A 25,641-nucleotide genomic window follows, 5' to 3' on the forward strand; every position below is an offset into this window, starting at 1 on the left:
TACAGGGGAGCGTGGATTCCGTGTAACGTCGTCACCTCCATGTGGTCTTCGTCTGCAGTAATGCACAGCGCCTCGTTCTCGTGAGGTCAGCTTGTCGAGCACTTATTGGCAAAGACGTAGCATTTGTATCCAATCATGGGCCAATAGCCCAAAGGTGACTGAGCAAAGGGTTACGCAGAGGGGCAATCATATCAGTCCGCCATTGTGAAGTATTCTCTAAATGTGTGCATGTGTCCGATCCCTAAAGCATAACAGCGATACCAAAGCCTTCCCCCTACCGCGACCTGGATATAGTGGCACCACTATCCCATGAATCAAGGCATCTCGACCCGTTCATTGATTGCCGGCATCTCGTGTATAGCCCTTGGCTGATCCGCCAACTCCGAAGGGGCTTGGCCGACGCCGTGGTAGTAATACGGCGAGCCTGGAGTTCTCGGCGTACTGAGCGGACTGGGTGAAAACATGCTCAGAGTCATGTCCGAGACTGGCCGGCCCTGTCCTGCGTCCGAGGCTGTGGACGGGGTGTAGGGATTTATAAGGTTGTGTTTCTCGTCAGGCAATTCTGCAGGAACAGTCTGTTCGTGGTCATAAGTCTCAATCTCATGGGTGTTGAGTACCGGACCATGTCGGGAGCGACGACGTCGGAGTAGCATGAAGGCGACGAATAAGGCTGATCCTATGAGAAAGGCGGAGGAAACGGCAATGCCAGCAATAGCCCCGGTGCCTAGGGTTGAGCTGCTCGTCTCGGAGTCCACGGATGTAGGGGTGGCAGCTGTGGGTGATGTGATGTTTACGACAGAAGTCCCAGTATCGGAGATAGAGGTAGGTGTGGTTGAAGAAGCCAGAGATGTCGTCGTGCCGCTGCTTTGCAACGGCGGCATTGATAGAGACGGTTTGTTTGCGGGGGCCGTATACGCCAATGGGACACCGCCAGTTGAAGGAATCGTTGCAGGGGCATACATTGCCAAAACCCGCCTTCCTAGATCTTTGCAGTCTTTGTTGGGTGGCAAAGCCTGAGGTTTCCAGGGCCAGACAGATTGAGTGACCTGCGGTCGCTCGGGTTCAGTCGGGCAATTTTCGCCGCAGGTATCTGGATGGTTGCAAGCCCAGTATTTCAGAATACCTTCGTTCTCAGTATCGCACCGGACAAGCCCTATCCAGGGGGACTTGGCTGTCAGATTGATTAAATGTTAGTGCCCTGAAGGAATCCAATGGGTCATGGCAGAGGAGGAACGGACCTGGGTCGAGATCGCCCTTGAGGGGACAGATTGTGTCTGCGTAATTCGGGTCGTTACAGCCATACTGATAAGTCACGCCCGAATCATGATTCCAACAGGCTTCATTGACGCAGGCGTCCCCTGCCAGACAGCACCAACTGAAGCCACCTTTTGTTTCATTCGCCGGTAAGCAAGGGAGAAGGTTAGGTGGACCGACATAACCTGCATCAAAGTAGCACTGGTCATAGTCGTCGTTTTCGCTTTCCGTAGCGTTGACTAGGAGACCGAAGGCCAGATAGAGAAGAACGATAAATAGCGTTCGATCCCTCATGATTCCCGGTAGTCGCAAGTCGTACGCGTAATGGGCGAATTCCGACACACTATCGAAGCGATGGTCGACTCGAAGGTGCCCAAGGCTAGGGCGAAGTTGCTGTCGAGTCTGAAGTAGACGCACAAGCTGCGGTTGAAATGGCGGCCAAATGGAAGAAAAAAATCGGCTCGATGGTTGAGTCTCGATGGACGAAAGGAGAGAAAAACAGCGTAGAACAGCGGTGACAAAAGAAACAAGGAAAAAGGAGACCAAGAGGTGAGTACTTGGGTGGACGATGTCAGGTTAGAAAGGAAGGTGAAGTGTGCTAAAAGAAAGAGCTCCTGCCTTGGATACCTGACTTATTGACACAGCAGGAGCAGCTGCCCTCCTCCTTCTCTTTTAATTCACCCCGATCGGGACAGGGCTGGATTCTACGGAACCTCGGACCTTTCTTGCCGTCCTCACCTCCCCCCATCTGTCACCTAGGTGTTGGCAGCCAACATGTTCGACCTTCTCTCTCTTTTGGCCTCGCTCTCAACAGGTAGCTCCAAAGCTGGTCTGATGCGAACTTCCTGCTTTTTCGCCGAAATTATGTTTCTATCCTTCTCACAGGCTGCAACGTTACACAACGGCGAGGCGGTGGTGTTGTTTGCTCCTGGTAGGCTACCTGCCGGTGTTCCACGCCAATGCCGCCAATCAACCCGCGGGAGCCACGTCTGAAGATCAACTGATCTGCCATGATGTGGGACTGATACCAGACAGAGTTCCTTTCTTTCACCCTTCGCCACGCGGATGCGCACATGAAGACACCAGGATGATGGAAGCACGACTAGACACAGCGGTCGAGAAAAGAAACGGTCAGGAAAGAGCTGAGCATACCCGTGGGAGTTGCAATAATGAAAGATGCTGGCACCTTGTGGGTACGATTCTAACTCCAAGCAAGGTACAGACGATCCGAAGGCGGCGTTACACGTATAACTCGTTTGGAAATCCCAGCCCATAATCAAACGTCCAAACGCCAATCCAAAGGCTGCCTTGCATCCCCCGTCGAAAACATGACCCTCATAAGTGACTCCTCACAAGTGCTCGAGATAGGCACCAGTACCCAGTTCAGAAACAACCATCTGTGATGGCTTGATAAGCTCCCATTCGCCCTGGTTAAAGGTGCTGGGCTCGCTGGCTACCACGACGTGCTCTCCATGCTTCTTCTTCTCTAGCCGCCCGTCGTCCTCGGCATCCCCGTCACCACCATCGGCCGAGTCACTCACGTCGCTTGGAAATCCCTTGTACTTGCGGTTGAGCGTTGCTCCAGCTGTCGTCGAGTAGTACAAACTCGGGGGTTCCAGTCCTTCCGGGCTGGCATATCGCACAGCGACGAGCGAGCTGCCAGACATGACAACAAGGTTGAGTGTGTTGGCCTCTCGGCTCGGCGGCCCAAACTCGGTCTGCAGTTTCTCGAGGATGATGATAGTCTCCCGCATCGCTGTCGCCATCTCTCCTGCATCATAAACAGACTCCCAGTCGCCATCCTTACCGCATAATATGAAGAAGTACACGGCCGCAATGTGCTCAGCATCTGTTGTCCCGACAACGGCCTGTTGGTATCTCAACGGAAGATATTGCAGAATTGCTGTACAGATACGAGGAAAAGACCCGAGGATGCCGTTGTGGGCGAACAAATGACGACCAAACGCAAAGGGATGGCAGTTGGTCTCTACGACTGGCGTCAGGCCTGGGGCTGCGCGGATGTGGGCAAGGACGGCATTGCTGCTGGTGCCTCGAACGATGCTCTTGAGGACCAGATCGTTGAGCGGAGGTCGAGTGTTTTTGTACACGACTGGACGAAGGGACTCGGGCCACTTTGGATCGATATAGGGGTTGAACTCGCACTCTGTCGACGTATACCACCCGAGGCCGAATCCGTCCATGTTGGTCAATGGATTCGGTGAGCCTGCGTCATTGGCAGCCAAAGGGGCGACCTGAAGCTCTCCGAGAAATGGTTCAACCGTTGAATGGCCAGCCGGTAGGAAGTGTTCGTCCACTACCGATATCATCATGAAAAGCCACGCTGAAACGTCATGACAGAACACTCACCTTGCTTCACAATGGCATGGCGCGGCCGAATGACCAAATCTTCAAGAAGCTGGGCTTCATCGCCTAGGTAAGCAAACCAGCGACACATGACCGAGGGCGAATTTTTATTCGTGTCAATTGATCCCAGCAGACTCTCTCGATTGTTCGTTCTTTCGTGGAAATGAGCGATTGACGTTGAGATGGCAAGAAGGTAATAGTTGGCAGCCCGTCGGGATTACCTTCATTCCTCACGCTCGGTCATAGCGGACGTCTGATCTGAAGCAAAAAGCCCCGACATTGACCAGAGGCGTAACTGACGTCACGGCCTTTAGAGTTCTCTTGCGCTTGAACAGACCTTGAATTGGCGCTTATACGGATATAGCGTGCCGTGTCGGGAAGCGCTTCTTGAAAGCACGACAGCTTCTGCCAGTGCGCCCCAAGGCTCGCCTACGGCGTTGGGAAAAGAAACATAGAATCGCCGACAGACCATAATTGTAGTCCCTTCCGGCTTGTCACTCGCAAGAAGGAATGCAACCACGCAGGCGAAAAAGTGGACAAAAAGGCGAAGATTGAATAGGCCTTAATTACCGCCTAAGAGCCAGTCCGTCTTGAACCCCAACATTGAAGGACCGTTTGGCCAAAGACGTTCAGCGCGGCGTGTTTGGCGGGAGGAGCCGCTAGGTGCGCCACGTTCTGATGAGATTTTGGCTCGAACGAAGCTTGGCTATGAGCTTGATTCCGGCCTGAGATCTGCCAGCGTCCCCAATTCATGCCTTTCGCCCCCTCTTTGGCTACCACGCATTAGCAGGCATAGCAGGCATCGAACAGAGATGATGGTGGCATGTGCGGCAAGCAGCATTCGAGACAATATCCGGCGGGAGTGGTTCCCGACCGAACGAGAAATGGAAAAGCCAAGATGCCGGACAGACCCGCCCGCCCGGCCATCACTCGGGGGCGACACCGGATTCCCCACTCATACTTTGACCGTCAGCACTTGGCCATATTAGGACCGCGAAGCTCGCGAAGCTGTCAGGGTGAAGCGTTGCCCAGTGTGCTGGACGGACTCAAACTTCTGTCGTGGAAGACATCCCAAGAGCGAAGCGCGGCTGCACCTCATCGCAGCGTCATATTCCCGTGGGGGCTGAAAAGGGGCGGGCTCCAAGTAAACCCCCGAGGAAGACAGAAGACGAAACGCCATTCTCAACGCTCCCAATGGCCGACATTGGCAAGGCCGGAGAAACCAGGGATGTCTCAATTGCGAATCCTGTGGTGACCGCTTGGAAATTGGGTGGCTTTCGGAAGGCGTCTTCATCTTTTGGGCTTACTTCCGAGTCCCAGAGCCTACTCGAACAGCTGGTCGCTGTTTTGGCGCGCTGCCTTGGCACAAAGGTACTCTGAAAAAGGGTTCGATGACCCGACGATGCATCAGAGTTGGTCGGGGGGTCGAATCCTTCGCGCGCCAAAGATCCCAAGTGTGAACCCATTTGGCGCTGATCGCTGCCGCGCCTGATTTCTCATTGGACAAAGCTGAGAATACTACCGTGACGGCCACCACCCTCCCTCAGCCTCTGGGCTGAGTCTCCTTGGGTAAAGTCAGGGGGCGATGCTCCCTTGAGACTCTTCTGCCTTGACTACCCACGTCTAGATTCAGGCTACAGGAGCAAGCTTATTGTAACGGCGGGCCAGTACCCCGTACAGACGGGTACTATTCTCGCGCCAGCCCTACCGCTGTGACGGCCGTGGAACGGATGGCGTCCTGAATTGTCTTGGACCAGCGAGCCAGCCGGTACAAGTGCTGATGACGCCCCGCCCCTTGTTGCGCGCGCGTGGTGTGGCACAAGACGGTCAATCCTGCATGTCGCTCCCCGTCAACAACAGTATCGAGAGAGTCCTCGACCAGTCTTCGCTGCCCATTTTGTCTCGCATTTTTTACGTTCGGTCAGATTACCCCTACCTGATGCTTGGCAACCTCATTTAAAGTCCTCCCCCTCCTCCTTTACTCTGTCGTCCCTAAGCGTGGCTTGTCTTGGTTTCCCCTCCGCGCGATGGCATCTCTACATCCGCACGACCACTTCTATTCCAACAGGCATAGCAACTATAGCAGTCACTCCCCATCCCCTGAAGCCGAAAAGATGCTCAAGCATCCAAACGGTGGGCCCGGACCCGAAGCCGATGCCATCCCGGATGGATTGGAGGTGAACACCGGAGCAAACTACAGCACGGCGCCGCAATCATATGAGCCGGCACAGACGCAACCGTACTATGACCAGCTACAGCATCAGCATCAACACCAACCTCACACGCCACAGACGAACTACACCGAGACGACGTACGCTCAAAATCAGCACTCGCCGATGCCGGAAAAGCAGCTGGCGGAAAGGAAGGCAAGCAAGGACGACGACACAATATGCGGGCTGCGCAAGGCCACATTTTGGTTGTTGATTCTCTCCAGTCTGCTGTTCTGCGCCTTGGTCGGTGTGGCGGGCGGATTAGGTGCTTTGGTGGCAAGCAAAAACAACGAAATCGCAAAGTAAGTTCCTCGCCTACAACACACGAGCAGCCGCATTCTCACAGCAAAACTAATACATCTCCACAGCCTCCAATCGCCATCCTCCTCTTCATCAACCGCCACACCCACCTCGGCGTCATCGTCAGCTGCCTTCGACCTAAGCAAGCCCGCCGCCACGGACACGCCCATCGCGCTCAACAAGTGTCCCGGGTCCAGCTCCGTGTTGACATACCAGGTGCCCGGGACGAACCTGACGTTTAGTAAGGATTGCGGGACGGATTATCTCTACAACGACATCGCGCAGGTGCCGGCCAAGAATTTCGAAGAGTGCGTACGGTACTGCGCGGCGTTTAACCTGCAGCAGCAGTCGAGAAAAGGCCCATGCAAGGGTGTTGTGTACATTTACGAGGGCGAGCAGGGGGAGGATAGCAATTGGTGCTGGATGAAGTATACCAAGAACATGGTGCAGAACGGGGCCAAGGACTACACCGAGTCGGCTTGGATTTTATGAGGATTTCTTGGAGGATTGTTGAATGTGGAAGCGCGTTCAAAAACTTGGTTTCGGAGTTCTTGGTGTGTGCTGCGGATACCCAGTTGTCACCCCGTTAATGAGAGACGTGTTCCAAAATGGCGAGAGGTTTCTTCCTTCTGACTCCTGCAGGATTGCATGCATCGCGATCCATCGTCTCCAAAGGCCGGGGAGCGACAGGCAGCCTTCACGGCTCGCCGGGAGGGGAGCAAGACAGCGGGCCAGGTCCTTGCCAGCCGGGGGGTTGGAAACTGGCCGGCTCGCAGACCGCGGACGAAACTGAGGCGCAGACCCGGCCGGAAACATTCACCAATCAAATACGGCCCCCAGCCGCCTTGCTAGCTCAATCGGTAGAGCGTGAGACTCTTAATCTCAAGGTTGCGGGTTCGACCCCCGCGTGAGGCTCAAATCCTCGCAGCGATTGTGTGCAAATCTTTTTTTTGGTGTTTTTTGATGCTTCTCTGGACATTTCATCGTCCCATGTGCAATAGAGGTTGCGGTTTAAGTTCATTGCTTTTGGTTAAAGCTTGTTTGCCCTGAGTTGGGGTCAGTCAGGCTTGAACTCAATCAAGTTGGGGTACAGACGGAATAATGACATGGGGAACCACGGCGACAGACTTTTCACGCCCATCTCGCAAGCTTGGTTGGACCTAAGCTTGAACTTCAATCTCTATATTTATTGCGTGCATATCGTCTCTCTACTGATCGACTTCGTTCAGAGGCGTGCACGATGTCCAACTCCGTCCCGAAAGGCTTGGCGTTTTGGTTCACGAAGCCAAGGTGGATTGACCCGTTCTTCAACAGTCTAGAGAAGGGTCTCGAAACCGGACCTTGGCGGATGTTGCCGTTTGTTGTCTTGTCCGTAACGGCCGCTAATCTTCGTCCACATCTCTAGATCTTATGGTCCCGCCAGGAACCTTCAGAGTGCCTTTTTGAGATGTATCACAGCGGGACGGACCGGAGTAATGCGGCTAGGCAGACGCGAAAACTCATCTCGCCGTCAGCAGAGCTTATCGTTGCAGAGAGCAAAAGAGTCATTAGACCCATGTCCGTGTCCCCGAAACTATTCCGTAAATGGCAGCTTCACAATTGAGTACCTAGTATTAGTCACACTCTCACAACATACAACAACACCTCGAGTTCTCAACCATCTTCCAGTAAACAGCTCACAACTCAATACATACTCACTAACCTACAACCCTCAGAGTCTGCAGAGATTCTAGACCCTGAAAGCTGCCAAACATGTCCCCTACGCAAGATCTTCCACTCGCAATCCTCGCCCTGCCGAAAGCAATAATACGACCCTACCACAAAACAGACGCACCCGCCCTCTCCACCGCAGCAAACTCCCCCTCCGTATCCCGCTACCTCCGCGACTCCTTCCCACGCCCCTACACCCTCGCCGACGCAGAGTCCTGGATCGCGATGAATTCCAGCGACGGCGGCGCGCCGGTGTACAACTGGGTCATCGCCTGTCCGGAAACGGGGAGGCCTATGGGGAGTATCGGGCTCGTGCCGGGGAAGGATGTTTATGCGAGGGGGTATGAGCTTGGGTACTGGCTTGGAGAGGAGGATTGGGGGAAGGGGGTTATGGGGTGTGTTGTGCCTGCTTTTGTGAGGTGGGTTTTTGAGGGGATGGGTGGTGGAGAGGTTGATGGGGAGGGGAAGAGGAAGGTTGAGAGAGTTTGGGCGGGTGTTTTCGAGGCGAATGAGGGGAGTCAGAAGGTTCTTGAGAAGAGTGGGTTTGTGTTTGAGGGGAGGGCGAGGAGAGCTGTTGTTAGAGATGGGGTTGTGATGGATGAGCTTTTGTATTCTGTCATTAGGGACGACTTGAAAAAGTGACCATGATCGTTGAGTGTAGTACTGCCAACTGGGCTGCTTGTTCTGTATGGATCAATCTCCTCGCAAAACATGGGTTGGAGGTGTCTTGACCGAGAACCGGTAGGTCTCAGTTGGTGAAGAGCATTCGTGTCAAGAAGCTTGATAAATGTAGCTCGATCACAGAGTTGCGTCTGGGCATCTAGGCTCCAAAACATGAGGCACTAGGCGACGATCCCTATGGGCTTCAATAACCAAAGCATGGGAGTCGCTGTCTACCACCCAAGGAAAGCAATTAAATGGCGGGGCCTGATTTAAGCATTGATGTCTTTCTGACAATAGTTAGGTTCCCATGGGCGAGATTACAAATTGAGCGGATTTATCGTGGTAGTCCTTCGAGACAACCTCCCCCACAACCTTAACCTTGTCTACCAAGGGTCTCTTGATTACATTGCCCACTCTGGAGAGGTCGTTCAAGACATTGCTGCAATAATTCTATCTTGTGTTCTACACATAGCGGAACCGCCGAGAGCTCAGGCCCCTCTAAAGGCCATATCTGCTGAACAAGCCTTGACTTTAGACTTGACACAGGTGTTGGTGATTTGCGCCAACTTTGTCTTCCTAGACATCAAGTGCGACGTACTGCGATATTCTCACCAGTCAGTTCGCGACTTCTTGAGGCGCTATCAGGCCTTTTTACCTGCCACAGCTCACCACACTCTCGCGTCTCTCTGCATCGGAGTTTGCTCGCGAGGATTAGATCCTGCATCGATCAACGGTATGAAGATTCCAAGCGACGACTTTTGTATCTACGCAGCGATGTACTGGCCGGTCTACTCCAAATTGGTATTCTATTTTGGCATAGACACACTTACTAATAAAAAAGTGTTGAAAAGGATGTAACAACATTCATCTTTGATGAGAATTGGGATACCACCCTTTCTTACGAGAGCTGGGCGATGAACGCCCATAAGATCGATCTATTTCTTCCGGGAGACCATGCCCTGAAAGACGAAATGAGTGCGATTGACTCATCAAACTTTGGATTCCTATTTACACTGAGCACATTTGGACTCAACTGCATTCAACACCAAGCGTTAGCGAACATCAGCAACGTGGACGTTAACCTACAAAACCATCTGGGTCAGATCTCCACTTACTTAGCCGCGGCATGTGAGCATTCAGCGACATTGTCTTTACTTGCTAATTGCGGCGCCCTCGTCAAACTTTAAGTGTGGAAGACATGGGAGTCCTTTACATGCAGCTGGCTTTTCTGCCCATTTGCAACTACCTAGTCAAAGATTGCCTCCTCCATGGCGCCAAAGTTTCGTGGGGCTCTAGATTTGGAACAGCATTTGAAGCTGCTTACCGAGGTAGACAAGAAGGCGTAGCGATGCATCTTCTACGAGTGGGAGTCGTTGTCAGGGATAGAGAGTATGAAAAGGCCATCGAAAGTGCAGCCTTGGTCGGTTTTGTCAACGCAGTCCAGAAACCACATGATTCTGCATTTACTGCCTGAACATCGACAATAGCTGCCAGAGTACGAACGAAAATCAAGATCAGGAGGGCGATACAAAGCGGACAAAGCGGCGTCTTGCAGTAGTTTCTGAGTCAAACTCTCAGCAACCAAAGTCTTCTCACTTCGGATGCTGTTGCGCTTGCGGTTTAATTCAATGATAGATCGACAGTGTAACTACTCCAAGACAAGGGAATGGATATTGAGGCCAGCGGCGCTTTCGATTCTCCCCTGAGAACAGCCTCGTTGCTCACTTATCAGTCGACCGTCCGGTAATTACTTTAAAGAGGCGCACTGATCAATGCCTGCGGACAGTTCGGCGATCCTCTACAGGCTGCTGCTATCAATGGGCTTGTATCGATCGTCAGACTTCTGGTCCAAGAGGGTGCCTTGAAGAATCAACAAACCGGGTTTTACGGATCAGCTCAGCTCTATAAGCCGCTGCGCAACATGGCTACATTGATGTCGTTGGAGTACTCTTGGACTCTGGTGTGGATGTCTATCAGAGTGGATACTATGCCAACGCCTACGAAGCGGCTTCCAGAGGGGGCACCAAGCCGCCTTGAAGCTGATGCGGGAAAGCGCTGTGCCTCTCAACAAGGTTCAATACCAATTTCTCATATTGATGAATTCGAAGCTCTGGTTGCTTTACGAAGAGAGCACTCAGGAGTCGCTCTATGCTAGACATGTTAGACTTGGTCGCATTCGGTCTTAGGTGTCTAGGTACCTATGATGTTTAAACTTGCCTACGTAGCCTAACAACACATCGTAATATTACCAAGATTCCGCTTAGGATACGCTCTCATTCTCCTAGACTGCTTGAAATCTGCGGGGTTGTGTCAAAGTCTTTCACTCATATATGCTTACTTCCAGAACAATATCACTCCTGTGTTAATCAGATCTTATCCGGGGCAGACGCCCCAGAATTCTCATTTCCTCTGGCCCTCCAACAATTCTGGGTAATTCTATATCTGGCAAATCTTTCACCAGTTTTGCCATTGAAAAAAACCTTAATTGACAGTAAATAGTACTTTATCACTCAATTTGACACCGCCATCCCAGAACAGACGCCTCCTCACTTGTGATTTGACCCTGTCAACAGCCTTACCGAGACGAGATGTCATCATTCATCCTCACGCTGTGACCTGATTAGTAGCCGACTTATGATTCATGCAACATCACGTCAGGATCTGGGATAGTTTACAGGGTCTTTCTAGGGAGCCGAAGGCTGTATCAACCCCCCAACTAGTCGTGGTCGCCAAGACGGCTTGCGGGGAGGAGATGCCGTCAGTCTCTGGGCAGCATCTGCCTGAGCCACTAGAACATCACTGCTTGGCAAGGCCAAACTGTACCTTTAGCGTAAGTCCAGCCAATAGCAGTCTAGGGAGACCCCGAAGTCTTTGACAACTTGTCACTTGGTGACTGGAGTATCGTCTGATCGTCGGCGCACCGGGGGGTGTCAAGGCCAACGGAACCAGCTCAAAGTGCAAGTTGGTATCTGCCGTGTTCTTTGGCCTCTTGGCAACGAAGGGAACTTGATTCAAACGAGTACTGTGAGGAGGACGTGATCCTTTTCGTGCTGTTAGTTGGGTCACCTGATGAAGGTTTGTTCAAAACAGTCATAAACGTTCCGCTTATCGAATAAAGAAGTGGCCAACATCCGCTACTCTTTGAGAGAGATAACAAGAAACTCGGAGTAACAGATGGAACGGAAAATGCAGGGCTCGTGAAGAAAACTCCCATCGGGTTTTACATTTGAGTCGAGTCCTGAATGCTTATAATCCGGAATCGTTCATCCAACAGCCCTTGCGTGGCGACCATACAAATACAATGTCTCTCTTCCCTGGAATTTCCTGAAATAAAACCGTTACCGTTGACTATCATGGAAGCAAATGAGTGAGAAACCTATTTCATGCTTTTATAGATTTGGATGATTTATCCACCACGTGAGATATCTACGGAGATGATGACAATATCATGTCAATCGCGCGAGTTGAAGTCTCGTTGGACAATGATCTTCCTGAGTCATGGCAAAGGCATTGCCACAAGGGTCTCAACCACCTAGACCATTTCTAGAAGCAGCGACAACGTACCGCAGACATTCATCGAGACCAGGGCACGTTGCAAACATCCAAGAGAGGTAATTGATGATTGCAAGCTGATGCGGCCGCTCTCTGAAAACAGGTTGGAGATAATTCTGGCAAACTTGCCAGATGCAACTCGAAACTCTACCCGACTTAGAAAAGCGACTTGAACAAGGTCCCCCAGCCCATCAGTGGGACTAATGACAGCTTTCAGGAGCCAGTCGCAATGCAAACCACCCGCATGATCCAATAACGGAGCAGCCGTTAAGTGCAACGTCCGGGGCTTCCAGGCCCCCCGGGAGACCGGATCTGCGAGGCCGTGGCCGAACTTCGGACGAGAATCTGCAACTGCCGATGTCTACGGAGGGAAGCAGGCGGAACCACCGTTCGAAAGAGACATCGAGAATTTTTCGTCAAACAGCGCACACGTTCGAGAGCTGCTTATCAGGTCCGTCTCAACATTTTGTAGGCTTCCACGGGTTCCGGGAACTTGAGGCCGGCCTGTAGTTCGCTCCCGCGTCAAAGGAATTTATTTTCTTTTGGACGAATTTGTGTACAAGTTTTTTTTTCGGGTAACGCTCGCATAGAACTCCCCCCAAATTAAGTGAAGGCTAGAAATTAAGACTAGTGCGTCGGCATTTCTTGGGCAATTATCGGGCCCGTATAGGCCATTGTCGGTCCCGTGGATCAAGAGAGAGGAGGGGGGATGGCACTCCGCCGATCATACTCATCGATACCAGGGGGACGTTGCAGGCTGTAATAATTGCACTGGCCTAAAATCATACGTCGGTCTGGTTGAAGAAGCCCTGCTTACGAAGGACTAAGTCTTCGATGAAATCTCGCGGTCTTGATGTTAGAGTACCTACGACACATGTGTTGCTCAAGAGTTCCAGGTATACCTCATGTTATGCCATCACACGTATGTGATCCTGGGATCACTGAAGAATTACAACGGACTTGTGTGACGATTGCACGCAATGCTCAGCGAGATAGAATGCGAAACCGAGTTTCTGATCAAAATGGTATTCAGCCCCCCAAGATACTGCCTCTAATCCGCAACATTATTGCTTCGACTCATCCATATTTACTTGATTATAGCGTTTAATGTAAGGAACCCTTGCTTGAGGAGTCTCGATGTAGTCAATGTACCCGCTGTCTACCTTAATTCATTCATGTTGGACGTCGGCAGGGCATCTTTGAGCTGCTTTGCTTGCTTCTAGTTAGTCTTCTCCTGGATTCCAATTTCATGCCAAGAATATCTTGAGAAAGAGTAAACTTGGTAAGAAGGCCCATCTGGAAGTGGAATTTTCTCGCTTGATCTTCATAAAATTGGGTTAGTGTAAAGACGGCTCCTTTGCACCGGACGCAGATTCCGGTATCTCAATGAATGTCGATTAAATGGCCCACTTGATTGACAGAGATGGATCGAAGTCAAGAAATCGGTTAACAAGATTCAACGGCTTGTGCTTCTTGTATATGAGCATGATGACGCAGCAAAAGCCTGTTGATCCAATTACGTCCAGTAGTAGACAAGGGCTAACATCACCAATGAGTTCAAAGGAAGATGCTTAGTATTACGGTATATGGTGCGACGTGGTTCAAATTTTGCAGAACATGGATATCTCTCATTCTTCAAGTCGTTTACGAGGTTTAGTGTGTCACTTTGATGCTACGGTGATACTGCCCTCGGACTCGAACCCATCCACTCGAGGGAGATGGATTCGAGCCCTATGTGAACACACTGACATTGACAGGGGATTTAGCCTACATAGTCTGTCAAGCCGTGGTACTGGGGAATCCAAGCGTCATTTCACGGGGGAGATCCCGGACCGGGGGAACCGGGCTAGGCCATTCATGGGCCACACCACTTAGTGATATTACAACGAGGCCAAAGGAAGAATTGCCGTGTGGTTGCACCCACGCTTTGCTGCCGACAATTTTGCCCAGGCGTCACCGGGGCCGAACATCTCGGCGGCCAAAAGCAGGGTGCCGAGAGTTGTGGGAGTTGGGTAGATCCAGTACGTACTGCTGAAACAGCACCCCCAAAAGACTATACCGGCGCGATATTATTGACAAGGGCTCTACAATAGAGTTTATCACCACCAGATATATATCACGGCTGACAATTCCGTCGCTTTCGTCCGGTAGACAGATTTCTTTAACTCGGAGCTATCGGCCTCTTTTCGACATTCATCCGTTGCGGCCATACGTTGTGCAAATCGTTCATCACCGTTAGTCTCAAGATTGTCTACTGGATGGCAACTTTTTCTGCAACACACGACAAAATATCAAGCACCATGGAGCAGCCATATTTGCAGTACGGTCCCAGCCATAACAGCCACAACGAACTGAGCACCTACCCCGAAGCTGAGCCGCGAAGCATGGACTGCTCATACACTATGGAGCCTTCTTCTACCTACACCGGAGAATGGTTTCAGCCCACGTTGCATCCAGATTCCGTCGCCTCCATCTATCAGCCTTTGCCATATCTAGGCACGACCTCCGGCGCCATGTCACACTACGATCCCAACCATCTGGTCGAGGCCAGCAACACGCATATTCTCGCGCACTCAACACCACCAATGATGCAAGCAGCGGTGGCGTCGCCCAGCTGGGAGCTTTTGAGCTCCAGCGAGGGCTCTCAGAGCCCGGGAGAGGAACGCGAGGAGGAGGTCTGGGAGCCGGAAGACCTTCGTCGGATGGGTTATCTCGACGCCAGCGGCAACTGGCGCTGCAAGTTTGAGGGGTGTCGATCCTCACGCGTATTCATGCGTGCGTGCGACCTGAGGAAACACTTTCGTGGACACGACAAGTACTTCTTCTGCACGGAGAAGCCTTGTGCGAATGCCGGTGTGGGATTTGCGACTCGAAAAGACTATCAGCGACATATGGGCTCCCACAGGCCGACGATCAAGTGTCCCCATCAAGATTGTGGGAGAATTTTCAGTCGGAAAGACAATATGGTACGTTGCGCCCGCATTTACTTCGCGTTACATATTATTCAGTTCTCGAAAGTAAACTTTGTTTAAACACTTGGGCTAACACGACTTGCAGAGAGAACACTTCAAGAAAATTCACTTGCGGCTGCGAAACAATTTATTTCCTCGACCTTGCCGCCGGCCTCGTCGTGGTGAACGTTCAAAATCCCCTGTCCTGAAAGTCGAGACTGAGTAGCTTCGGATTTCATTCAGGTGGCGTCGAGAATTACCATCATATGAGACACTTGGAACTTAATTACCAGCAGGCCGCATGGTGTTTAGAGAATAAGGGTATAGCTAGTTGCGAAGTCGGTTTCGTGGTCCATCTTGGGGGCTGAGCACAGAGTTGCGGTGTTAGTATCCCTATTATAAGGTAGTTAGTTCGAACCGTAGTTAACGAAGAGATTAATTAAACTATATAAATATCTACGTAATAAATATAAAAAAGAGGTTCTAACTATAAATTAAGCTAGTTATAATAATCCTAAATAAGGCCCCTAATTAGCCCCTATATAGTTAGCTATATACTATAGTTAAATTAGACTTTTAATCTAATACTAACTTTTTTTTTTTATTAATTTACTTATTATAATTAGAAATATAATTCGACCTCGGGTCCGTTTACTAAGTCGTCTCCTTTTACCCCTTTTTTTTATTTTTTTTATATAACCTATCCTTTTATTTATATATCAACTTTTTTATTATTTACGAATTACTTTAACCCCTTATTAAAGATTATTTTTATACAAGTATCGGTAAGGTTATTATTATTATTAATCTAACGGATCTTAAGTATTTTGCGCTTTTTATATAATTACTTAAGGATTATAATGTCGATTATAAGCCTCTTTTCTTTCGTCGTCCCTAATTTAATAAAATATTCATATAATAAATAAGAATCCGTATAAATAATTATTAAAATCGGTAAAAAGCTAAGTCAATTAGTAATCTTCCTTAGCGTTATTAAAATTATATAAAAAAGGTTAATATTATTAATTATATTATAAACCTCTAATATTAATATACTTCTTATTACTTACTTATTTTTAATTAATAAGTAATAAATTATATTATTATATATAATAAATTCGCTCTTACTTATACTCTTATTAACTAAGATAATAATATACTTTAATTATAAAATAAGGTTATTATTATTTATAAATAATTTATTAATAAAAAGGTAGAGCTTATTAATTATAAGGTTAATTAGGTAGTAAATAAGGCCTCGATCGAGATTTATTTATTACTACTTAAGTTACTTATTAAGTATTTTAACGTTTTATTTAGTTAGATTTATAGCCTACGCTACCTTAGCGTAATTAAAAATTACCTCGGGCTAATATATATTTATAATATATACTTCTCGTACGACCTTAGCTTTATACTACTTCTTAATATTAATTATATTTAAATTAACGAGGTTAATCTTTTTACCCTACCCCTTTTATTAAAAAATAATAGTTTTTTTTTTAATAATAAAAATCTTATTATTAAATATTAAGAGAGCGTTCGTTATAAAGACCTCTTTTAGCTTCGTTATAAACCCTGCTTTTTAAAGCTCTTTATTTTTTTTTTTATAAAGTTGATATTAAATAAGCTTAATATATTATTAGTTTATATTCTAACGATCCTAAATTAGTTACTTTTATATTTAAAAATTAGTAAGTACGGGTTATATATAAATATAATTATTAATAACTAATTAATATAAAAGTCGTAGTATATAGCTTATTAATAAGTACCCGATTTTACGAGCCCATATAATAGCTTAAGTATTTTAATAATCGTACTTTTTAAATACTTACTAACTATTTCCTTTCGTAAATAGGCTAGGATTTTCCTTATAAGCCCTATAGCCGATTAGGTATAGGCCTAGGTAATATTATAGCTCTAAATCTCGTATCCCTTCTTCTATAATAATATCATTAATACTATTATTAACTATTAGCTATGGCGCTATATAATAAGTAATTATATAAATAGCGTCGCTTTTTTAATATTACTATACCCCTATATTATATACCTAGACTTCTTATATAGTTAGGGTATTCTTTCTTTTTTAATTTTACGAACTATTCGTAATTGAAATATATAGAGGTTTATATACTTCTCTAGGTTATATAAGATAAATTAATAAACCCCTCGATTATAAAAAGTATTTACTTCGATAAGATCTAATTCTTTAAATAGCTTTTTAATAATTATAATTACGCCTTTTTTACGTAATTTAATTACTAGCTTAAAATCGGCTTTCTCTTTTACTATATAAAAAGTATTAATTACCTTATTATTATTAATAAATTACTATATTAGAGCTTATTATTATATCCTTCCGTAACGTCTCGTTAGTAATATTAGTACTTTTTTAATAATTTCCTCTTCCTTATCGTTTATTAATATTACTACGACGATTTCGTTAAGGATAATTTCTTATACCTTTACTACGAGTTATATAGTTTCCCCTAGATCTTTTTCTTTTTATAAGTTAGAAATTACCTTACTAAGATTTATATAATATAGTTTAACTATTATAATTAATACCTCGAGGGGCTAGTTACGATCCTTTATAACTACGTAAAATTACTTATTAATAAAAATTAATTTATATAGCCTAGCCTACTATTAAATAATTTTATACTATACTTATATATTTAAATTTAATAATATATCTAAGTTACCTCTTATATTAGGCCTATTATATATAATAATTACCTCGTTAACTTACTTTTTTATACTTATTTTACATAGTACTCGTATTACTTTTTTAACTACTTAGGCTCGTTAACTTATATTTAATAATAATAATAAGGCTAAGGTCGTTTTTAAATATACTCTAAATACTAATAATATTAATATAAGCCCGTTAAGCCCTATAATATTATTATAATATTTAAATACTATTTAGAAGTATTCGTTATTAATAAAATCGGAATTTTCTTTTTTAATAATTCTAAACGCCTTTTTTAGTTATTAATATACCCTTTCTACTTTTTTAATACTATAATACGCTTTAACGAGTATAACTTTTAACTATATACTATAAGCCGTCGCATTTTTTTTAAATTTTACTAATTTAAAACTAGTATTAATATTAGTTCTAATACTATTTAGCGGTCCTTAGTATATATTAATCTATCCCTTTTATAAAGCTACCTATATTATTTTTATTTATAAATCCTAAAAGAATTACCCTATTTAAAAAGATATAACTACGTTAATTATATATAAAACTAGCCGACTATTTAAATAAAAAATATCGATAACGATTTCCTAATTAAAGTTAAGCTTATTACGTAATTTAAATTTAAATCTATATAAGCTCTACGTATTTATTTAGTATTAGTAATATACTTTTATTAACTACTCTAGCGCCCCTATTTTAATATTATTATTACTTAATTATTTTAAGAAGTTATATAGCCTCGTAACCGACGAGTACCTAAATCTCTAGTATAGTTATCTAAGCTTACTTTTTATTAAGTAATTAATTAACTTCGTATTATTAATAAGCCTTATAAACGCATATCCCTATTATTATTTAACTATTTTAAAATACTTATTACTAAAGATTCTATTCTTTATATTATTAAATATAATACTTAGTTAATTTATATAGTGGTTTTTTTCTGGCTTTATAAGTATAAAAGATCGACCTTAATGGGATTACGCTTTTAAAGGAAATTATATAACATAATATACTTTTTAATTATATAATATGCGCAATATGCCCTAAGTACGTACCTAACGTAATATAATAAGTTTAATATAAAAACCGCTATATAATTCGGGATAAGTAAGCTACCCTTTTTAATAATAGTACTAGCTAAAAAGGTCGATAGTAAAGGTTAGCTATAATAATTAGCTATAATAGTTAGCTATAATAGTTAGAAGCGGCCCTTAACTATAGAGGTTCTAAACTTTAATAGCAACGTAGAGGTTTCTAAAAAAAGGGCTAAATAGGCTAATATTTACTATTCTTTTATTATACTAGAGCTCGTAAAGATTCTTTTTATCCTTATTACTTTTAATATCGCCTAAAGCTCTATTTAAACTAAATAAATTTACTAAATAAATCTACTAAATAAACTTATTAATATATAAACTACTGCTTTAATAAGAACTTATTCTCTTAGTATATAGTTAGTAATTAGTAAGCTAGAACTCTAAAAATACTTATTAATAAGTCTGCCCCTCTCGGGCTAGGCGCCCTCTTTAGCTAGCTCGATACTATAATTATTATAGTTAATATAAGTATGCCTAAAGATTAGTAAAGTACTTTTTAATAATACGAAATTTAGCTAGGTAATAATACGAACGCCGTAAATAACTAGGCTAATATAGACGTTAAAATTTAGTATATTAATACTAACTTAGAAATTATACTTTATAAAGTTAGAAATCTTTTTAATACGGGCTATATTATAAATATAAGGGAATATATAAAGGGCCCCTTAACTTTTAATAAGAAGGAGTATATAATACGGGATTTAGCTACTTACGTAGGCTAGTACTAAGAGGTCTTATATACATTAAAATAAGTATAGCTCGCCCTCTAGATAGTTAGAAGCGGGGGAAGGTCGGGAGCTATTTTAATTAGTAATTAGGTATAGAGCGCAATATACCCAGTTTTCCTTAATACGTAATATACAATACGGCCCCGGCAGATTGCTCTATCGGGGGGACTTAGTTAATTTATATTTTTTAAATATAAGAGAAATAGTGTATTAATAAGTAAAATATAAAAAGTTATCGTTCTAAAATACGTCTCTATTTCTACTATACTTAGGGTAACGATTTCTTTACCTAAGCTAAAGCTAATTTTTATAATACTTATTATTAACGTATTAAGTATTACTAGCGCGATCTTTTATAATACCTTAAATTACCCTTTTCTTTTTATTAACTATTATAATATTTTAGTATCTAAAATAATTCTATAGAAATTATTTAGGCCGTACCTTTCGCTTACGTAAAATACTTATATAAGCTTAGTATTTAATAAATCTAAGTAATATAAAAAGGACCCCTCTAACTATCCCTAAATTTACTTAGTATTATATTCTTTTTTTTTAAATATTAAAAAAAGTAACGTCTTTTCTTTAAATATTAAGAGAATAGGCTTTTACCCTATTAAATTTACTTTTTTAGCCGCTTTTATATCTATTATTTAAAAAACCTTTCCTTATTATTTATAAATAAAAACCTACTTATTAAGAGCTTTTATTACTTTTTATTTATTTAACCTCGTATATCCTCTAGAAGCTAATGGGGTAAAAAAAAAGTAATTAACGTCGTTAATTTCGTTATAATTTAATTCGTTAATATAAAGAGCGAGATCTTCTTTATTTTTTAAATTTCTTATAAAGAGTAAATACTCTAAGCTACTATTTTAATTACTATTACTAAGTTCCGTACTCCCAGATCTACTCTTATATATAATAAAAGATTAGTTAAATTAACGAGGGTTAGTTTTATTATTTATTACCCTCGACTTTTTATACTATTTATATAATTTCGTACGCTCTTTTTTAAAATAATTACTTAATTAATATCTATCCTTTTTATAAATATAATATTACTTTTTCTATTACCCTATTCGTAAATTAAATCTCTACTTATTTAACGAATTAGGGCCTCTTTATTAATAATTACCGTATTTAGCCTCTTTTCCTTTTTTATTATATATTTAATCGACCTAATATTATTAATAAGGGCCGTTATATACCTAAATATAGGTTTAGTATAATATTCTTACCTTAATATTAAAACTAGATTTTAGCTTCGAGTAGAGCGTCTCGTAGTTTTTAAGTACTTAATATAGGGTTATTTTTATCTCTAATATGCGCTAAATTATAATATAAAAATATCTAACTTTCCGCTCGTTAATCCCCTTATTTAGCTAGGTTTTTATTAACTTATTAATTTAATTAATAAGCTTTTTAAGGATCTTTACTCGCAATTTACCCTCTATTATCCTAGCTATAAATATAAAAGAAATCGCTCATAATTTAAATAGGAGCTCTAGGTTTTTATTATAGGTCTCGAAATAGCTTCGGATTACGTTAATAATACTAAAAAAGTCGTTTTAATTAAGATTACGCACTATTTCGTAATAATAATTAAAGGCTTTACTTACGAAAACGATATTAATTATTAAATAATATTAATATTCCCTCATCCTAACCTTTTTATAATAATTATAAAATATTATTAGGGTTTTTTATAAAACCTTATACTTCCCCTTAAAATATAATTTCTCTTTCAAAAAGATCTTTTCAAAATCTATAAATTACCTCGTATTTACTACTATATTTTCGGTATTTATATATAATCCCTACGTTACTACGTATTATTAATAACTTTAAGTCGTCTACCTCTTTTTATATTAACTAATTAGTACCGAATTTCGTATCAATAATAATAACGAGCTATAAATCGAAATAAGTAGAATTATTAATTATTATACTTTTAATACTATATTTTACCTCTATATATCCTTTTATAATAATAGATTACTATTAGTGATTATAAAAAAGAAATCTACGTTATTTACCCTTTTTCTAAATTTATTAAAACGATTATACGCCCTATTAACTTATACTTAGTTTTATAATACGAATTCCTCTTTTATAATCGTTATTACTAAGATTTTATATAATTCTTATAACTATAACTACGTTAGTAATACCCCTTATATATAAAGAAATTTATTAATTACTTTTATAATTCCTAGGCTTATATTTATAAACTATTCGTTTAGTTAATAATTAAAGTCGTTTATAATTTTATAAAATAGGGGTTACTCTTATAGCTCCTTTTTTTTATAAACCTTAGTTAAATAAATTAATACTACGTTAATTTACTTATTATTAAGCTAATTTATAATTCTATATATTTACGTTCTTTAATAATCCGGGTTAATATTTATTTATTTATAAAGGATTAAAATTCTATTTAGGATTAAGTTCCTCCCTCTTTTTCTTTATTCTAACTTACTAAGGGTCGTACTCTAGCTCGTATTTATATTAATAATTATTAACGTATTTAATTTTAATAAGGATATATTTAATCCGTATACTAACTATAATAAATCCGTACTTTTATTACTTAACGAATTTATTAAAATTTAAAAAACTCTTACTTCTTCTCGCTATTTTATTACTACTCTCGTTTTTATTATTTTTAATAATTATTATTACTTTTTTAAATTACTAACTATTATACTTTTTAAAATCCTCTTTTTTATTTAATATAAAAAAGCAGGTTTTAATAATTCCTTTTTTTAATAATAGTAGTAGACGTTTATATTATTATAAAAAAATATAATAATTAGTCTTGGGATTTTTATTAATTACTAATTTTCTGCCGTTTTATATATTTCTAACTTTTTAAGCCTTATACTCTTCGTAATTTCTAAATAGCTTCTTTTTTTAACTTACCTCTTTTAGGGTAATATTTTATAAAAATAATTAAAAATAGACGCTAGGTAGCTTATAAAAGAGCTATATAGGCTATTAAGTATAGTTAATAAAATTAAGCCCTCTTTTTTATAAAATCGTAAACGTTAAGGACTTATTAAAAATACCCCTTTATTACTTATACTTAGTAAAGCTAAATACTTTAAAAATCTTTTCTTTTATTACTTCTCTATACCCTATTTTATTTTTTTAAGTAGTTTTTTTCGTAATATAATTATAATTAAATAATTATTACTCATTAATAATCCCTTTTATTACTTAGTTAATTTTTTAAAATTAATAATCTCGTATCGGGAGCTAATATAAAAAAAAGCCTTTTAGTAATACTTTAAAAAATTCTTTTTTTTTCTTTTTAAATCCTCGTCTTCTTAGCCTTTTTTTAAGTTAATAATAACTATAATAAAAAGTCGTAGGACTATTTTAAAATAGCCGCTTTCTTTTTAAATTAATTTCTAAGATTTATAATATTCTTAATTTAATATTATTAAAACTTCTAAATCCCCTCTTCTTTTATTAAACCGTCCTTAATATTATATTCTTAAGTAATACTTAGAGAGTAACTAAGGGGGCTATAAAGAGATTATTTAAATTATAAGCTTCGAGGTTATATTTATAAAATCCTCGTAATATTAGACTTTTTTATATACTATAAGTCTCTTAGCTTTATAACTCCTATATAAGTTCTTATTACGCTTATTAAAAATATTTATATTTAAAAATCCCTTTTTTTAATTACATAGTACTTTTTTATATTATATTATTAAGCTCGTTCGTTATACTAATTAATTAGGTAAATAGTTACTACGTAAGTATTTTTTTTTACTAATTTAACTAGTTAATTTTTAATTACGGGCCGGCTATAGAAAAGTTATTTAATAAAAAAGCTATTTAAAGTAATAATAAAAAGCTAATTACTTAGATAGTTCCGTTAATTAATATAATTTAATATAATAAACGTCGACTTTTTATAAATAATAAAGGGCTATAATTACTTAATTCCGTATAGTATTTAAAGATTACCCCTTTTTTATTTACTTTTATAAAGTTAATTAATATAAATCTCTTATCCTATATAATATTAAGAGGTCGTCTCTTTTATATAATAAAATACTTTATTAATTTATAATAATAAAATTTAATTACTAATTAGTATTAATATCCTTATTATAAAGTAATTAGTTCGAACTATAGTTAACGAAGAGATTAATTAAACTATATAAATATTTACGTAGTAGGTATAAAAAGGAGGTTCTAACTATAGGTTAGGCTAGTTATAACAATCCTAAATAGGGCCCCTAATTGGCCCCTGCGCAGTCGGCTGTATGCCGCGGTCGAATTGGACTTCCAATCCGACATGCGGAAACAAATCATATGAATAGAAAGATCTAAAATAAAAGCGTTTGATTGACAGATTCATGCGACCATTGAGATTGTACCGTACAGCCCTGCGGGAAAGTCCTTGCGCCAAGGCGTCAGCCCTCGCCCCCTATCCGTCCCCCTCTGTTTTAGTACAACCCAAGGTAGCGGAGGCCATCACCTCATCCCGTAGACTCAACTTGCGATCATGTCTTTTTGATAACCCCTCGCCTAGTTTACGCCCAAGAATCGCAAAATACCAGAATCGTCAACGATGCGAGGCATAAGTTGCGCGCTCCAGGACTCGGACCTTCTGGGCCTGGAAGGCCTGGTCTGATGATTGGCAGCAACTTGTTTACCACGAAATGCCAGAATCGGAAATGTCGAAACATTAGGTAAGAGCTGATTAACTTTCCATTGGTCTCAATTCCGTCCGAAGTCAATTTCTGGTCCGTATCAAATGCCCACCCTTCTTTTGGTTCCGCTCGAAATCTCCGACTTGTTTGACATTGTCGGCGATAATCACGCTAGCATTGTTAGCAAGGTGGCTGGGGAGGCAAAGGGTAATAATCCGCCGGGTAACGTCTAATCCGAATAGAGCTTTTTCTTTTCTCCCAAAAAGGCTTCTAGACCCTTTCTCCGGCTTAACTTTCCGGCGGCTCGATTCGGCGACGTGCCGATGAAGCTTTGTCGTATGCTGGAACTGTATTGGGGGTGCTTCTTTGTAGGCAATTGTATCCGCCGCTTCGACCTCGCCATGACGATGATCTTACAATGCCGAAGGTAATTCCAAACAGTTCATATAATTCTTTATGGAGAGTTGTCTTCCACTGAAAGTAAAGCACATACGCTGCCCAGAAAAGACTCTAACTCTCGGCCCAAAAGACTTCCACATTACACACATTGACCCAAGAAGTTGACATTTCCATCCTATAAACCTCGTCGATCAATCTTCTGAAACTATCGCCAAGTGACGGCTATGAACATTCCATTGCCGAATCTCCTGTAGGGAGAGCAACGACATACTCCAAGCCAAGCTTCACAGCCTTGCCAGCATTGAGCTTCACCTGCCACTCCACTTGGCCTTGACGCCCCTTCAACGTTGCCGTCGCCTGGCCCCAGTCAATATCCTGCTTACTCTCGCGAGCGGGCTGCCCGGTGGAGGCTCCTGAACCGTCGACAACAAGCCTCTTGGGTGCCAAGACATCCACCCTGAGACGCTCGTCTTCCGACACGGGAACCTGGTCCAGCACAAGAAGCGAGACGGGTTTACCCGCCAAAGCACGGGAGTTGAAAATGGTGATGCTGCGACTGTACACGGAGCTGTTCTCCTTGGAAAAGAGCCCTGTCGTCGTTCGTCGGACGTCAACCTTGGGGTAGTTAACCTTGATCGCCGGGTCGATGCCGAGACCCAGGGAAAAGACATCACCGGCGCTACAGCGCGGCAAGTGGGTGCGGCCCATGAAGGTACCGTCGAGAGTGAGACCTGCTTCGGCCCGGAGCAATGTCAGGCGGCTGCTATTGCGAATTCGCGATTTGAGGTAGGCGACGGGTTTGTACTTGGCAATGATGGTATGGCTGAAGGCGATGTTGGAGAAGCTGATACGAGCGACTCGCTGCTTGGATGCCGTAGGACGAGGCGGCAACGTCTTTGTACCTGGAAGGTCGTAGGTTGTAGTGAATCCCGTCTCTTCGATAGTAGATTCTTGGAAATCGAGGTCTTCGTCTTCCTCGGATACTTCGGATCCCATGAACTCTTGAGTTGTCCTC

The 25,641-nt window shown here is 42.1% G+C and overlaps 5 protein-coding genes and 1 non-coding gene across 6 annotated transcripts; 4 read left to right on the top strand and 2 right to left on the bottom strand.

Annotated features, from left to right (window-relative positions):
- Nucleotides 1-314: 314 nt before the first annotated feature.
- Nucleotides 315-4,402, bottom strand: CLUP02_15748 (glutamine amidotransferase class-II; the record flags this gene model as incomplete). The annotated part of the gene is made up of 11 exons (XM_049294672.1): nucleotides 315-1,171; nucleotides 1,239-1,358; nucleotides 1,431-1,810; nucleotides 1,887-2,002; nucleotides 2,067-2,602; nucleotides 2,627-3,595; nucleotides 3,622-3,770; nucleotides 3,853-3,944; nucleotides 4,016-4,108; nucleotides 4,231-4,343; nucleotides 4,396-4,402. The coding sequence occupies 11 exons, from the start codon at nucleotides 4,400-4,402 to the stop codon at nucleotides 315-317; spliced, it is 3,432 nt and encodes a 1,143-aa protein (XP_049151819.1).
- Nucleotides 4,403-5,645: 1,243 nt separating this feature from the next.
- CLUP02_15749 (uncharacterized protein) lies at nucleotides 5,646-6,620 on the top strand (the record flags this gene model as incomplete). The annotated part of the gene is made up of 2 exons (XM_049294673.1): nucleotides 5,646-6,130; nucleotides 6,197-6,620. 2 exons carry the CDS (start codon nucleotides 5,646-5,648, stop codon nucleotides 6,618-6,620), a joined length of 909 nt encoding a protein of 302 aa, XP_049151820.1.
- A 350-nt stretch (nucleotides 6,621-6,970) lies between these two features.
- Nucleotides 6,971-7,043, top strand: CLUP02_tRNA273. Its single transcript has one exon. It is a non-coding gene; the product is annotated as a tRNA-Lys (tRNA).
- Nucleotides 7,044-7,880: 837 nt separating this feature from the next.
- On the top strand, nucleotides 7,881-8,480 carry CLUP02_15750 (acetyltransferase; the record flags this gene model as incomplete). The annotated part of the gene is made up of 1 exon (XM_049294674.1): nucleotides 7,881-8,480. One exon carries the CDS (start codon nucleotides 7,881-7,883, stop codon nucleotides 8,478-8,480), a length of 600 nt encoding a protein of 199 aa, XP_049151821.1.
- A 5,873-nt stretch (nucleotides 8,481-14,353) lies between these two features.
- Nucleotides 14,354-15,213, top strand: CLUP02_15751 (C2H2 type zinc finger domain-containing protein; the record flags this gene model as incomplete). The annotated part of the gene is made up of 2 exons (XM_049294675.1): nucleotides 14,354-15,060; nucleotides 15,111-15,213. The coding sequence occupies 2 exons, from the start codon at nucleotides 14,354-14,356 to the stop codon at nucleotides 15,211-15,213; spliced, it is 810 nt and encodes a 269-aa protein (XP_049151822.1).
- A 9,635-nt stretch (nucleotides 15,214-24,848) lies between these two features.
- Nucleotides 24,849-25,622, bottom strand: CLUP02_15752 (uncharacterized protein; the record flags this gene model as incomplete). Its single annotated transcript, XM_049294676.1, has 1 exon — nucleotides 24,849-25,622. One exon carries the CDS (start codon nucleotides 25,620-25,622, stop codon nucleotides 24,849-24,851), a length of 774 nt encoding a protein of 257 aa, XP_049151823.1.
- Nucleotides 25,623-25,641: the final 19 nt, after the last annotated feature.

The sequence above is a fragment of the Colletotrichum lupini genome, chromosome 8 (assembly GCF_023278565.1).
Source record: "Colletotrichum lupini chromosome 8, complete sequence".
Lineage (NCBI taxonomy): Eukaryota > Fungi > Ascomycota > Sordariomycetes > Glomerellales > Glomerellaceae > Colletotrichum > Colletotrichum lupini.